General features: G+C 41.8%; 1 protein-coding gene across 4 annotated transcripts in view; it reads right to left on the bottom strand.

The window, feature by feature from the left end:
• The window catches only part of APLP2 (amyloid beta precursor like protein 2), a 57,221-nt gene extending 46,323 nt beyond the window's left edge, over positions 1-10,898 (bottom strand). For 3 of the 4 annotated variants that reach the window (XM_035138847.2, XM_035138845.2, XM_035138844.2), the window contains exon 1: positions 10,737-10,897. In XM_035138847.2, the coding sequence (XP_034994738.1) occupies positions 10,737-10,850 (114 nt within the window). In that variant the 5' untranslated portion in view covers positions 10,851-10,897. Of the gene's footprint in view, positions 1-10,736 lie in introns of all 4 variants that reach the window. The other variant, XM_035138846.2, reaches the window with a different exon arrangement.
• Positions 10,899-14,777: the final 3,879 nt, after the last annotated feature.

Genomic DNA, 14,777 nt, shown 5'->3' on the forward strand with positions numbered 1-14,777 from the left:
AAGAACCTGTCTCATGTCCACCCAGTTCACTTCTAAAGGTGGGAGAATAAATAAAAGACAAGCTTTTTTAATTAAAATGCCCAGCACCCCGGGATTTCAGCGAACTCTTATCCTTAACAGGAACCTAAAGGCAAACACTGTGTAGCCACACATCACCCCCAAACTAACAAATTCAGTGGTCACAAAGTAGTGAGATCAAGCTATGATGGAAGAGTAAAAAAGCTATCCAGCACTTAATATAGCCATAAACACACACACACACACACCCCACTCAAAACCAATGGAAAACTACAGGTGCCCAACTCTATTCAACAATTATACATATTCAGTGCTGGAATTAACATCTCTGAATATTTACATGTTTAGTTACTGATTAGAGGTCATATCCTCTTTGAGACTATGTCCAGGTGCATGAGGCAGTTAATGAGGAAACACAAAATAAGATATCTGATCTGCAAAATGGTGCTGAATTCGCATATCAGTCTTTCAAGGATAATTGTAACTGGCACAGGCGTATAGAAAGTCATCACCCAGTCTACCATAGCAAGGGATTATCTTATTATGGTAAGCATTGTTTGCATTTCAGAGATAACACATCAAAACCATGGCCTAGAGAACCATGAGCTTTTTTTCCCTAGCCAAAGGTGTGTTTGCCAACCACTGCTCCAGACTACAGTATAGATGTCTCCTTTTTACTACATGAAAGAGGACTAGAAACAGTAACTCAAAGTCATGGAGCAGATATTGCTTAGGACCGTTCAGCATGGATGGATAAACCCTAGACTGAATTTCTTGCCATTGCATCGACAAGGTGCATCTTTGTCCATTTCACTTTGATAATGCTTTTGATAGCTTGGCAACTTCAACTGAAATATGTTTTTGTTACAAAATGACACTTGGTGTCAATATATTCATATATTTGCTGGCACCACCACCTACATTACACAGGAACAAGTTATATTGGTATCATATAAGGCTTAACTCTTGCTTTGAATTGATTAATACAATGATGAGCCTGTGACTCAGTATTTACTTGCTAGCACAAAGCACTGTCCCTACGTTCAGTGAAAATGCAATAAAGGTGAGGGAAACAGCCATTCATTTATACTTAAGCTGAGGGAGGGAGGGCAGGAACACCTTATGAAGTGTGTTATGCTTATTTTGCCTTGAGTGCAGGGGTCATGAATCAACAGCTGCTAGCTGACCCATGCATTCCTGGCAAAATGAAGGCAACACATTTCACAAATGAAAAGGATATTATTATTTCCTATACAGCAACTCCATGGACAACATTTATAAAGTATGAAGCAGCCCATACAACTGATTTTAGTGTACACTCTCCAGGTGCCAGAGTTTTCGGAATATATCCACAGAGGCAAATCTGCGTGCTCTCACACATACAAAAACTGGAAAACCTGTGCGCATGTGTTACACTGGGAGTATCTGCTTTGTTCTCCTGAGGCATATATATATATATATATATATATATATATATATATATATATATATATATATATATAAAACAGGGTTTCACAAACTTGGGTCTTCAGCTGTTTTTTGAATTACAGTTCTCATCATCCCTGACCACTGGTCCTGAAAGTTAGGAGTGATAGGAGTCGTAGTCCAAAAACAGCTGGAAACCCAAGTTTGGGAAACACCATTTTAAAATCTTGCCCACAATGTCAGAAGAAGAAGTTACGAAAAGGGGAAGCTCTAAAGAGCAGTGATTCACTACTTCCCAATTCTTGGCAAACCACTTTCTGGTTCTTTCCTACAACCCTATGAAATTTCTCTCTGCAATTATAAAGGGCTTCTAGATAAAAATATATTTAAATTTAACACATTATATTAAAGTTATAGATAAAACTTTAAATATCATGCTAAGAACCACAAAGACAAGAGGAACAAATACAGCCCTGATTGCAACTTTTTATTTAAAGAAATAATGCAAGTATGTAGAGAAGAAAAGGAAGAAAGCGTCAGGTTTACTTCCGCAAAGAGAAACATCTCGGAAAGAACAGCAACTTTATTAAAATATATCAGATTTGCAGTTATTTGAATAGCTTGGCTGTAAAATTGCATTCCCACCTGAACAGGAAGACTACAGTCCTTCAATTAGTGGTTTTATAGGCTCCAAGGTCCAGACAGGACCTTAATATCTATTGAAATGCAGAGTCCTATAACTCCTGCATCTCCTTCCACCACTAATAAATCTGCCGATAACAAGAATTAACCTTTCATTTACACCTGCATGACCAAAGTAAAAAGTGAAGAGGATTTGTTTCTTCCCTCAGACCCACTTTTGTTGATGCTGAGAGAAAGAGAAGTCTCAACAACATGATGGTATTAATATCATCACTAAGCAAGCCAATCCTTTAACAAGTTTCTGAATCACATATTGGTATCCATACTTAGTTATGAAAATTGTATACCAGGGCAACAATGTAACAAAATTCAAAGGATGGTTCAGCCAAAGGCAACACAAATCTATGCTTAGAAAAAAGCTTAACGGTAATATAAAATTAAGAAGTAAATTACAGTGCTTGGCAAAGAGAATCTGCCAGTTCAACTGGTTTTGTTTGATCCTGAAAAACAGTCTATACATTTTCAGCAGGCACTCTTGTAATCATTACAAGAAACTGCCAAGTGCATGTGCTGTGAGCAAATTTGTTAAACTTTTAAACTCTAGATGTGCATGCCTTCTTTGATGTCTCTTAATTCTTTCCACCATGGCAGATTATGGTTTGTTGTTAAAGAAACTCTAAAATGTGAGGTTTACATTCTGCAAGAAGAATTGCCCTACTGCTTCCTGCTTCAAGTGGAGAAACATGACATTTTCTTTGAAGAATTTTACCTCTGGATTGCTGTTCTATCCTGACTGCAGTAGGCCTACCACAGTCTGTATGGTTAACCACAGAAGCTGTTAGCTCCCTTACAAATTGTTAGATTTAAGTCACTAAATTAAGAGACTGGTTGTTACATGGCAGAAGTCAGACTAGAGCTCAAGTTCACCAGAAAGAGGCAAAAGCAGGACAATGGCCTTCCAAGATCATCTCACCCATCCAACTAGCCACTGCTGTGCCTACATGTGGACATGAACCTATTTTCCAGCTGAACATGCAGGAAGTGATGCCATGGTAGGAAAGAATACTGTGCATGCTAGCCCTCAGTCTCTTAATACTCAGATGTTTCTAAATTAGCAATTACAAAATAAAAACTGCTACAAGCTTACAAGAAGACTTTCCTGGACATCTTGCCAAAAATACACTTTCCCCAAAATGCAGGCAACAGAATTAATTGTAAACCAATTTTTATAAGAATGAAAAAGCATACCACCAGTCTTAACTTCCTTCCACTATGAAAGAGACTCAGACATCAGTCAGTGTGCTGTCACCATGCATTTTTATCCCATCAATGATGAGCTGGTCTGAAGGGCAAATTGATTATAGCACTGATGATCTTGAGGCCTTGTAGCCCATGGCTAGGAAAATGATGAATAATTTTAAAGATTTCCCCCATGAGCAAAAGCATGAAGACACTGTACTAAACTGGACTGTTTTCCAGTTTAAGATCAGAAATGGGGGATATTCATGTCAGATTTGATTAGTTTAGACATGGACCACTGAGAAACTCAAAAGTATGCATGCCAACCACAAAAATAAACTGTCTCCAATGAATTAGACATGAATTATGCCCAATAGTTACACTTGCCAGTTATCAAACGTAGCAAATTACTTTCAACACAAAAATACATAAAGCTTGATTACAGTTGCCCAAAAGACTGTACATATTGCCACTGCATTCCCAGTGTCCACAAATTTAACAGACCACAGCCTTGTTGACAACCGATACTAAATGCTAACAGATTATAGCATTTGGATAACATAACAAAACAAAGATTTGTGGGGGGGGCTTTGCAAATGAAAAGTAAACTTGCTAAATACAGATCCTGATGGCCATGTGCCAACTTCTATTATCAAATCCAACATACTATCTCCAATAATACCATAATTGATCAAAATAAATCAAATGTGGAAATACCAAGAAGAGGGACATGAACAATACCGGATTAAATACGTACTTTTTCAAAGGGGAAACATAAAATATTTGGTAGCTAAGTATTACCTGCAAACTGATAGTCTTTTGAAGCACATCTAAAATTGATGTTCAGTGCATTCTGTTTGTGATTGCACTTAATTGGGAATCTCCAGCTGCAATTTCTAGTACTGTACCTTTTTGTTTGCCAGGCATTTAGGGTGATTTGCAATACTAGACTATATCTTGAAGCAGGGTTAAGAAAAATTAACACACTTCCATTGCCACAAAGAAAAAACATCTTATAGCATTTTACATAACAGTTTTAGGAGGAAACAGATGATTGTGTCTAAATAGATTTTACACTCATTTTTATTGTGTTTTGCTGTTTGCAAACTATGCTGTATCAATATAAGAATAGACAATGTGTACTTTGCTGTAGACTAAAGGTTATAGCGAGCAACATAAAATGTAATACATCAGTGAAACAACGCCAACAGACCAAAAACAAAATCATCGTCCAGAAAATATGCCACCTGAACAGGATAAAACAGCATAAATCATCCATACCAGGGTTACAGAAGCAAGCAGCCAGCCTGGAGGCTACAGTTCTGTCTCCAATAGGTAGGTATGTGGCTTTTGGCTTTAAAAAAAAACAGAGCTTTACCAATCTACCAAACATAGATCTCAACTCTTCCTATTTCACCTCTACAGGCCACATTTTAGAAGACAGAAGGGTTTTTCTTTCACCACTTTACCTCCATGGACAGTATCTTAAGCTGTCAAAACCACAGCTGTTAGCAAGCATTACATGCTGGCCGACAATTTGCACTACTGCAATCATGGAGGAAAATGTGGTGGACCTACTACTGATAACCCATTATCATATGTCAAGTCTGACTTCAGCTTTTAGTTTTCAACTCTGGTCAGCAAGTACAGTGGTTCTCCAAGAAAACTGCAATTCAGGGAAGGGTTGTGGGCAGCACCTAAAAATGTTCTAAAGCAGTATGTCAGTAAGCTCTGCTACAATAAGTAGTTAAGAACAGCTAGCTACTAGATCTGCTTGCTATTCTGTGCACAATCCATTTCACAGGCACATACACAGTTTTAAACAATTACTTTAATCTAGCCAACCAGCCAAGTCTATACATGCTAGAATACAACTCACGTCATACAACAAACATGGGCTAGACTGTGCCCATAGTCTTCAACTGCACATCATGCAAATCTCTATTTGCATGATCCATTAGTTTTGCCTTCTAATTCCTACAGAGAAAAATAAATCAAGACATAATTTCAACCTCATCAATGAGCATTCTTGTATCTGCTAAGATTTAAATAGTTACAGATAGGTGTGATAAGTACTGTAGCTTTTGCATACCTGCAGTACTAGTAATAAGTTTTGCCATAATGCTGCACCAAAGCAGAATGAAGTATATGAGAAAAGGTAAGCAAGCAAAAACATTTAGAGCAGATCGCCTGTTCAAGACCTTTTCTGTTTCATGACCTGAGAAAGCTGTGCAGAGAACAAAAGATGTGAAAGGGAATATTTTAAGAACAGGGGCTAAAGTTAATGCACACTTGAAAATGGAACTAATGAAGCAGTACATAGAAGCTGTATATGCTGCTTATAAGACTTCAAGGGTAAAGTTACTAGCTCAAAACGTATTGAGCAATTGAGCACAATGAGCTGTGTACTATAAAAAGGTTGAATGCATAGAGTGTATAGCTGAAGGCTATAAACAAATTGCAAGTTCTGATTTAGAAGACACTATTAAAGCTGGAAGTTGCCATTTCCAGAGGATACCATAGTTCCTCAAAACTAGATTTTTGTGTGACATCCATCTTCTGTCCTTATATGTACAATACCTTCCAGAAGGCAACTCATCCATAACAACAAAAATTCCAGCTGTAGAAATTTTATTGGAATGAGTAACAACTAGAAATGTAAATGTGCAAAATCAATTCCACAATGAAACACCAACAGGGTCAGAATGTTAATTCAAATTACTCCAACTATTACTCAGAATTGAGTGCAACAAGTTCTATTTCTTTCATGTAACTTGATCTGCAGTGAAGACAAGCAATGGACAAAGTTGTATTATAACCTTTAATGTTGTTTAAAGTTCATTGTTATGACTTGTTTTAAAAACCCATTTTTTTAAGTTATGTGCCTGCTGCAGCAAAGAATGTCAAGGTAAGCTATATGAAGCATAGCTTCTATGTTTTCTCTCTCTCTCTCTCTCTCTCTCTCTATATATATATATATATATATATATATTTGATTCATGAGCTGCTATATCCAATTTGGAACCTGACATAACTTTGTTCTTTAATGTGTAGGTGAATTTACAGATCAGAAACCATGTGCTAAATTAAATGAAACAGATAGTTTCAAAAAGCGTGTATACAGAATGCATTAACAGACAGAGCTGCAGCTCAAAGTCAACAATCTTAATTTCACCCCTTCAAAGAAGGCACACTAATACTGTAGAGTGATTTGTTTCAGTGCAGCCAGTTTCCATTTCAGGGCAGCTCTAAATATATTAGTAGTCCAGCAGGTAAGCATCTAGTTTGAGTTCATTTCATCTCTTCCTGCATGCCAGTGTGCAAAAATACCATTTCGTGCTAATAAGATCATTTAAAAGAGGAAAACAGCATGCCTAGTTTTCTCTTCTGACCCTTAGATAAATTGTCAAGAAGTTTATTCCACCAAGCCCTTAGAACCATTTCCTCCTTGCTATAGATATTTTTTATAGATTGGATCTTTGATAATGGCCTTTTTATTCATTGTAAACTACCTTAGGAACCTTTGTGGCCAAAATGTAGGGCAGAAGTGTCTAAACAAGTAGAACCCAGCAAATCTGCCCTGTCTGGGAAGAGACAGCTAAGAAGTAGTGATCAATTTTCTTTTGCCATTCCATTGAACGGCCTATGAAGAATGCCTTACTCAACATTCTGAACTTCACATACATGCACATCCAAACATGAGGCACAAACTGAAAACAGGCATGTCGTAGATGTTAAACAGATTAATGGGTGTCCTGGGGACAGGGACTGGTTATCTGAGATAATTGAGTGAAAGAAAATCCACCTGACAGATGCCAAATCTACTGTTGCGTTGTTTTTTCGGTGATAGAACTAAACTTTATTAAGCACTATTAAGGCCTCTTATGGAAGGCAAATGGGCATAAACCAACAAAAGTTACTCTGGGCAATATGTTTTCAGACCCAAAGTACCCCAATTTCTCTCTTTATTCTCATGATTAAAATAGCAACACGGATGTCTAGAACTTAGACGGCAAGGTCCATTGCTAACCTACCACACAAAGCTGTAAGCTTAGATGGCAGCCTTCTGTCTAGCTACAGCCTCCACTTCAATGGCTGCTACGTAATCAATACATACTTGAGATTTTGCTTTGCATATATAGCTCTATACTGGAAGGAAGTAAGGCAGGCCTTTGCCACTAATTCCTGCACATGATACAGCTTCCAGACAGGATACAAACAAGCAGCTGAAGTTGTCTCGGATATGCGAGAGGAAGTTGGAAGAGATTTTAACAGGTGTGAGGGATTAATCCCATAATCAGGAAGCCCCCCCTCCATGCCAAGTAATCTGAGAGGGGCTTTAGCTGGAATCCCAGCCTCATTGAGTCTTGCTATCAACCTGGTAGAATCTTGGCAGGTTTTTCAAGATCAGTTATTGTCACTGAACTGTCATCACATTGCAAACAATTGTTGAGGAATCTGAATAATTTTCATATAAGCAAAACTTGAGAAGCCAATGAATTTGGGAAGCCTCATAGTGAATTCTGAAGGGCAAAATATGAGATACGAGTCTATCTTTTTGCTCAAGATCATATTCTGTAGAATTTAGCAATGTGAACAAGGCAATTCCCATGTAAACAGTATGATCTTCTTTTAAAATAATCCATGAAAAATTATCCCTGCAGGGCTGCTTTGAAAGCTGAGTTAATGTCTGAAATATGTTTCTGAACACTTTTGAATATGTTATTGATGGGTATATACATCTCTATTTGTGTAAGGTAGACTTACTGTAGTTCTGCTGAACTACCTATGTGCTATATCCTGCTTCTCTAGCTAACTTCTGCCCAAAACCATCCTACAGTGCAGAAATTTCTGTATTATGTTTTAATGTGGACCTTGAGAATTAAAATAATGTTGATGGGAAGGCAGGTCTTCCATGTCATCTAAGAAGAGGAAGTATTTAAATGTTTCATAAATACCCATTATGCTCTGATAAAGCTTGAAACTGAAAGACAATGAAATAGGCAGTTGAAACCAGAAGATTTAGAAAGGATATATTAAGCAGATAACAGAAAACAAATGATTTTTCCCTACAAAGTTGTCCTCTAAGCTTCTAGACCAATCTGACACTCACATTTCTTGTTACTGTGCCAAGAATGCAGAGGTCAGTTCTCATGCATTTGCAAGCACACATCCAGGGTAAAACAAAGACTCAGAAGATAGGTTTCAGACTCAATCTTAAGATAGCAATCCAAATTCTTGGCATACCACTACAGCATCCCTTCTTGAACTCCTACAGAAAACCATTTGTTTTTATCCCATAAAGGTTTGGCAAAAACCCATATTCATTTAAGCCCCCAATGCCTTACATATCAAGAGCCCTGAAATGCTTTCACAAACACAGGCAAAATCCTGTTATGAAATGGCACCAGAAGAGGTAAGAGCTTGCTAGATTTAGAATATAAAATACCGGCAACATCGTAAATTAGTTTTGCAGCACTGTTTTCTACCAAGTCGTTATCTTTGGATAAGAATACTTAAAATGCTGGATGAAACCGGACACACTGATCAGCTTCATATCCAACACAGAAAGACTGTCAAAGCAAGCAGGTAAGGAACACCTCAGCTTGCAGAACAACAGACTTGAGATCACTACGCTTCAAGGAAAGTGGAAAACTACAGTATCCAAGGAGGCTCAGGAAGGGGCTGAGTATGACACACCCTCTAGCACAGCAGTGTTTCCCCCCAGGTTGAGAAAGAACTGAGAACAACACCACAAATACAGCAGAAGCAAGGTACTTTCCACACACAAAATATACAATGCAAATCCGAAACCAATGCTGGAAATGGTTAAGTGAGACATTTTGCCATGCACTGCAGAAATCTCAGCAAGGGTTCTTTCTGGGCCTTTCCCTCCTTATCTCGTCATGAGAGCCAGGTATGCCAGGAGAAGGGATAGATTAAGGACAGTGGAAAATGAGGCACAATCTTCTCCCCCCCCCCCCGCAGCTCTTTTCTCTTCTTTTGGGAGGGGCGGGGAAGGGGGGGGCAAAAACCTCCAGAACACTAAAATCTCTGATTGAAGGGGTTGTTGCTTAAGGCAGATTGTACAGAAAGAGACAGGATTTCTCATTGTGGGAGTGTTGAAGTGGCAGGGTGGGGGAGAGAGAAAGGAAATGGCTGTAAGCAAATGGAGGACACAGAGGTGGAAGTAGGAAAGCAGGGCGGGCAAGAGAAATTCCTGGAAGACTGGGGGGGAGGGAGAGAGAAAGCCATAGGCACTGAAGGGCAAGGTATGGTAAGTTACAGAATCTGGAGGAGGAGGAAGTAGAGTCATAGAACTGTAGAGTTGGAATGGACCCTAAGGGTCATCAAGTCCAACTCCCTATTAAAATGTTTAGCTCAAGTATCCTAATTGAAAACAACCCAGTCCTTTGAAGTCTTCAGATTTAAAGGGCATGAATGCTACACTGGAGGAACTGTCCTAATGAAATCTTGATGAACCTGTACGCAGCAGCACCAAGAGGCACCACTGCCTTGTTTTTACCCGTCAACATATTACACAAGGTGAAATCCCGTATTAAAGACAAGTCCTGCTGGATCAAAGTGGAGCAGAGCCCTACCTTGCAAGGGGGTTGTAAGGGTAATCCTGGAGAACTCTGGCGACACAGAAGCATTCCATATACACTGAATACAGTACTATGTTGTAGCACTGATCCCCTATTTACCCTGGCTTCTAACATTGGAGGTGTATATATTTCGGACCTGTAAGTCTTTTTAAACCATTACTAGTACCTGTTTCAATGTTGCAACCCTGGGACCTTATAGTGAAGGGCAGAAAAATTACAACGACAATGATAATCACTCGCTCTCATTACTACTGTGAGGAACATCACTGATGTTGATGATGATAAAACATTAATTATGCTACATACTTGGGTGGGGGGCAGTGGTCAGTGGCTAAGACTCGGAAGAAACCAGGGGGTCCAAATCCCCGGCCCCACTCAGCCACCATGAAGCTCACTGGATGCGAGCTTTGCTGGTGATGGTGATGTGTGCGTCACTGCCCCTCTCAGCCTGACCTACCTCGCAGGGTTGTTGTTGCGGACATGGCAGCAACAAGAAAAAGGTTGGGATACAAATGCAATAAATAAAATAAATACCAATAAACCTAGTTTATAATCACTCATCCTAGGATTACACAATGAATCAATAGATAATAAGGAGGATTTCTGGAAGGTGGGGGAATTAAGGCTAAAAATGAAATAGATCTGAGGGGAGGGAAGGACGAGCCTGGCCGGAGAAGGACCCTCCCAGGTCCCCCGACTGAGGCGAGCGTGGTCGGTGCGGAGGAGGCGCGTGGTGAGGGGAGCCATGGAAGCGCTCTCGGCTCCCTCAGCGGGTGCTCTCCTCCTCCTCCTCCTCTTCCTTACCTCGATGTAGCCGGCCAGCGTCGCCGCGGGGCCGGTGAGCCCCAAAAGCAGCAGCAGCGACCATCCCAGCCGCTCGGTGGTGCCCGTCCTGCCCCCCGCCGTCACCGTCTCCATCCTCTACTTCTGAGGCTACCCTTCTCCGCCGCCGCTTGGAAGCAACTGCCGCCGCGCCAGCCTCAGCGCCGCCTTCGTCACCCGCGTGGGAGGAGCAACAGCCCCTGCGTGGGCCGGGCTTGGAGAAGGGAAAGAGCTTCTTCCCCTCCCCCCCCCCGCCCCGCTTTGAATAGACTGATCTCTTAGCCAATAAGAGAGATCGAGGCGCTCGCTTTCTTTTCTTTCCTTTTTTCATTTTCCTCCGCTCCAGTTCCGCCCCGCCAGTGTCGGCCAATCGAGGGCGAGAGCCAGCACAATGCGGTGTTCGGAGGAGGCGGGGCTTGCGCAACCTGGCGCTGTCGTTGAACTACGACTCCCAGCAGCCTAAGTGGGCGTTGCGCCACTCTCGAAGGCTAATGGGAGCTGTAGTTCCAACTGTACCTGGCGGGTGTCTTTGCGTTGAGAAAAAATGAGAGGCATAAATTCATCGCAGTCAGGGCGGGTGGGTGTATATGGGGGGGTTGCTAAGCGTCAGAACACGGCAAATGCTGCTTTTCATGCCGTCTCAATTGAAATCTCCATTCGCATCGTTAAACTATGGAACTCCCTCCCACAGGAGGCAGTGATGGCCACCAACTTTGAAAAAGGATTGGATAAATTCATGAAGGAGAAGGCTATTCATGGCTACTAGGCCTGACTCCACAGGGGGAGGCAGCAATTTTTCTGAATACCAGTTTCTGCAATCGCATATTAAGAGAGATCTCTTGTGCTCTGGTCCTGCTTGCAGGCTCCACAGGTATTGTTCAGCCACTGTTAAGAGCACGATGCTGGACTAGGCGGGCCGCTGACCTGACCCAGCAGGCACTTTTTATGTTACAGTATTATGTTCTTGTTGTCTTTGTCCATGGAGTTTTATTGGCAGGGATACTGGAGTGGCTTGCCAGTTCCTTCTCCAGGTGGATCACGTTTAATCAAAACTCTCCACTATGACCTGTCCATCTTGGGTGGCCCTGCATGGCATAGCTCATAGCTTCAAGCCCCTTCGCCACGACAAGGCATTGATCCATGAAGTCCCATGGACTGCAAGAAGATCAAACCTATCCATTCTGAAGGAAATCAGCCCTGAGTGCTCACTGGAAGGACAGATCGTGAAGCTGAGGCTCCAATACTTTGGCCACCTCATGAGAAGAGAAGACTCCCTGGAAAAGACCCTGATGTTGGGAAAGATGGAGGGCACTAGGAGAAAGGGACGACAGAGGACGAGATGGTTGGACAGTGTTCTCGAAGCTACGAACATGAGTTTGACCAAACTGCGGGAGGCAGTGGGAGACAGGAGTGCCTGGCGTGCTATGGTCCATGGGGTCACGAAGAGTCAGACACGACTAAACAACAACAACATTATGTTCTTGTGACAACCTAGCTCATACGCTTCTCATGAGGATGGATTAGCTAAGACCTGCAGCTCTTTGGGGTTGCAACTGCCATTAGCCTTGGCCAGGGGCACCAACCCCATTAAAGGGCAGCAACACAACTGTGTGATTCCTGATCTGAGGATGAATGGAGACCCTGCCATAGGGCTCCCCTTACTAGGGGAGCAGGCCTCACTGGAAACAATGTTGCTCCTGAACAGAAAAGGGCAATGGGGCCACTAAAGAATCACCTTTCTAATCCAGACATAGGAACATAAGAAGTTGCCTTATATAGTGTCAACTCATTGGTTTACCTGAGCTCAGTATTGTTCCACACTGACTGGCAGCAGCTCTTCAATTCCTCAGATAGGGGTTTTTCCCCAGCCCCCACCCCAGAGATGCTGCAAGGGATGGAATCATAGAATCATACAATTGTAGATTTGGAAGGGGCTACAGGAATACTTTGCCCAATGTGGGCCCAAGTTCCATGACCTGGAGATAAAGAGTTTCATGTTCTAGCAACAGAGTTGTCCCAGCACCAGGGACCTTCTTCATGGAAAGGATGCTCTACCACTCCGCTATGCTTCTTCCCCATTGCTATCGTCCTTCGAGGCTAGAGGAATTGTGTGTGGTCTAGGACACGCTTTCTAACTGTAAAAGCGGTTTGGTAATAATAAAAAAGCTGCCAAAGGAGGCCGGAGGTCCTTTTTCATTGGAGATTTCCAGGGCATCTGCTTTCGGAACAAACTATTTTGCTACAACCAGCAGTTGGGAGTAAATGGACCATTGTGTCTTTTCCAGCTCTCCAGCTCTATTATATGAGCCTCTGGCACCCTAATCCTCAGCGTTTATGCCAGCGTGCAAGCCTGCAGCACCACTAGAATGCCGCTCAAATGCCAGGCTCTCGTCATGCTTTGCAACACTGCCCTGGCACAGCCCTTGGTACACCCCAAACTAGACATTAATTTCTTGGTGCTGCTAGTCCTAGGAAACAAGGTTTGAAAGGAGCAGGTTAAAAGGTTTGCATCTGAGCAGCACACTGGCCTGCAAATGCACCTGTAACAGCAACTTGATTTGCAAGCATTAGCAAGCAAAAGCACTTGCCTTCCTGCCACAAAAGTGTAATGACTTGGCAATGCCTGCAGATTCAGCTGTTATGAAAAGCACAGGAGCAAGGTTTGCTAAAAAGCTGGCCACCCTCTTTCCGCCTCAGTCAGTCACTTGTTGCAACAGCCTTATGCTTCTGGAGGGATGTTGCTTTTAGCTGTAAACCTATTAAGGCGCACCTAGAATTTTACAGCAGGTATGATAAGCTGGTGCTTAATGGTATTTACATGCTTTATATATAGCACATTTGAAATTTAAAAGCATTTGAGACTCATTATGCCAGTAATCACTACAGCATATGTGGTTTGAGGTAGGTCTGCAGTTATTATCCACACTGGCTGCATACCTACGGTAATTTGTAGTTGTTGTGAGATGTAATGCAGGAAGTTTGCAGGTTAAAAAGTCACATTGCTAAGGCTGCAGTCCTGTGCACTTTTACTTGGGGGAAAGAGCCTATGATCTTAAGTGGAACTTATTTCCAAGTAAGCATGCATAGGATCAGCCTTCATGTGTCCCTGTGCAGGAGATTATAGAGTCATACCTTGGCTGTTGAACGCCTTGGTACTCGGACGTTTTGGCTCCCAAATACCACAAACCCGGAAGTCAGTGTTCCAGTTTGCAACCGTTTTTCGGGAGACGAATGTCCGACATGGCTTCTCCAGCTTCCAATTGAGTGCAGGAAGCCCCTGCAGTCAATCGGAAACCGTGCCTTGGTTTTTGAACCGTTTCAGGAGTCAACTTCAAACTGACACCTGGAACAGATTATGTTTGACAACCAAGGTACCACTGTATAAAAAAATTACAGTATATATAAAGTGCAGACCCTCCAATGTCCCTATTTTCCAGGGACGGCCCAGATTTACAGAAACCATCCTGGAATGTCCTGTTGTTGTTTTTCTTAGGACATGCCTATTTTCATCAGAAAAAAATGTTGGAGGGTATGGATAGGATGTCCCTATTACCGCTGGAGAAATGTTGGGAGGGCATGAAAGTGTCACGTGCTTAAGGCTGCAATCCTACACACACTTGGGGTAAACACCCTTGAACCAAGTGGGACTTATTTGTGAGCAAACATGCTATATAGTACTATAGAGTTGTAGTGTAAAAACACTGTTTGGAATTCACAGGAGACCAGGGCCCATTATGAAAGTAAAGGAAAAATGAAGCTGTTGCTTAAGAACATTGATCCAAAATGAGGAAGGCATTTTGGCTTTCCCAAGCAACTTGTAATATAATTATCCATGGATTTTTCTCCAGATGCAGTTTTCAAGATGATATTTGCCGAGTTAATCAATAACTAACTGTGATGGTGCTGGTTACTTAAAACTCAGGATGGCTCCCTTTATTTTCACGGCAGCCAAAGTTCAAGGAGGAGCCCTTGGTATGATGCAAACAGGAAACGCCTATGGCCACAATTGTTTGCATTTCAGAG

The sequence above is a fragment of the Zootoca vivipara genome, chromosome 15 (assembly GCF_963506605.1).
Source record: "Zootoca vivipara chromosome 15, rZooViv1.1, whole genome shotgun sequence".
NCBI classification, from domain to species: Eukaryota; Metazoa; Chordata; class Lepidosauria; order Squamata; family Lacertidae; genus Zootoca; species Zootoca vivipara.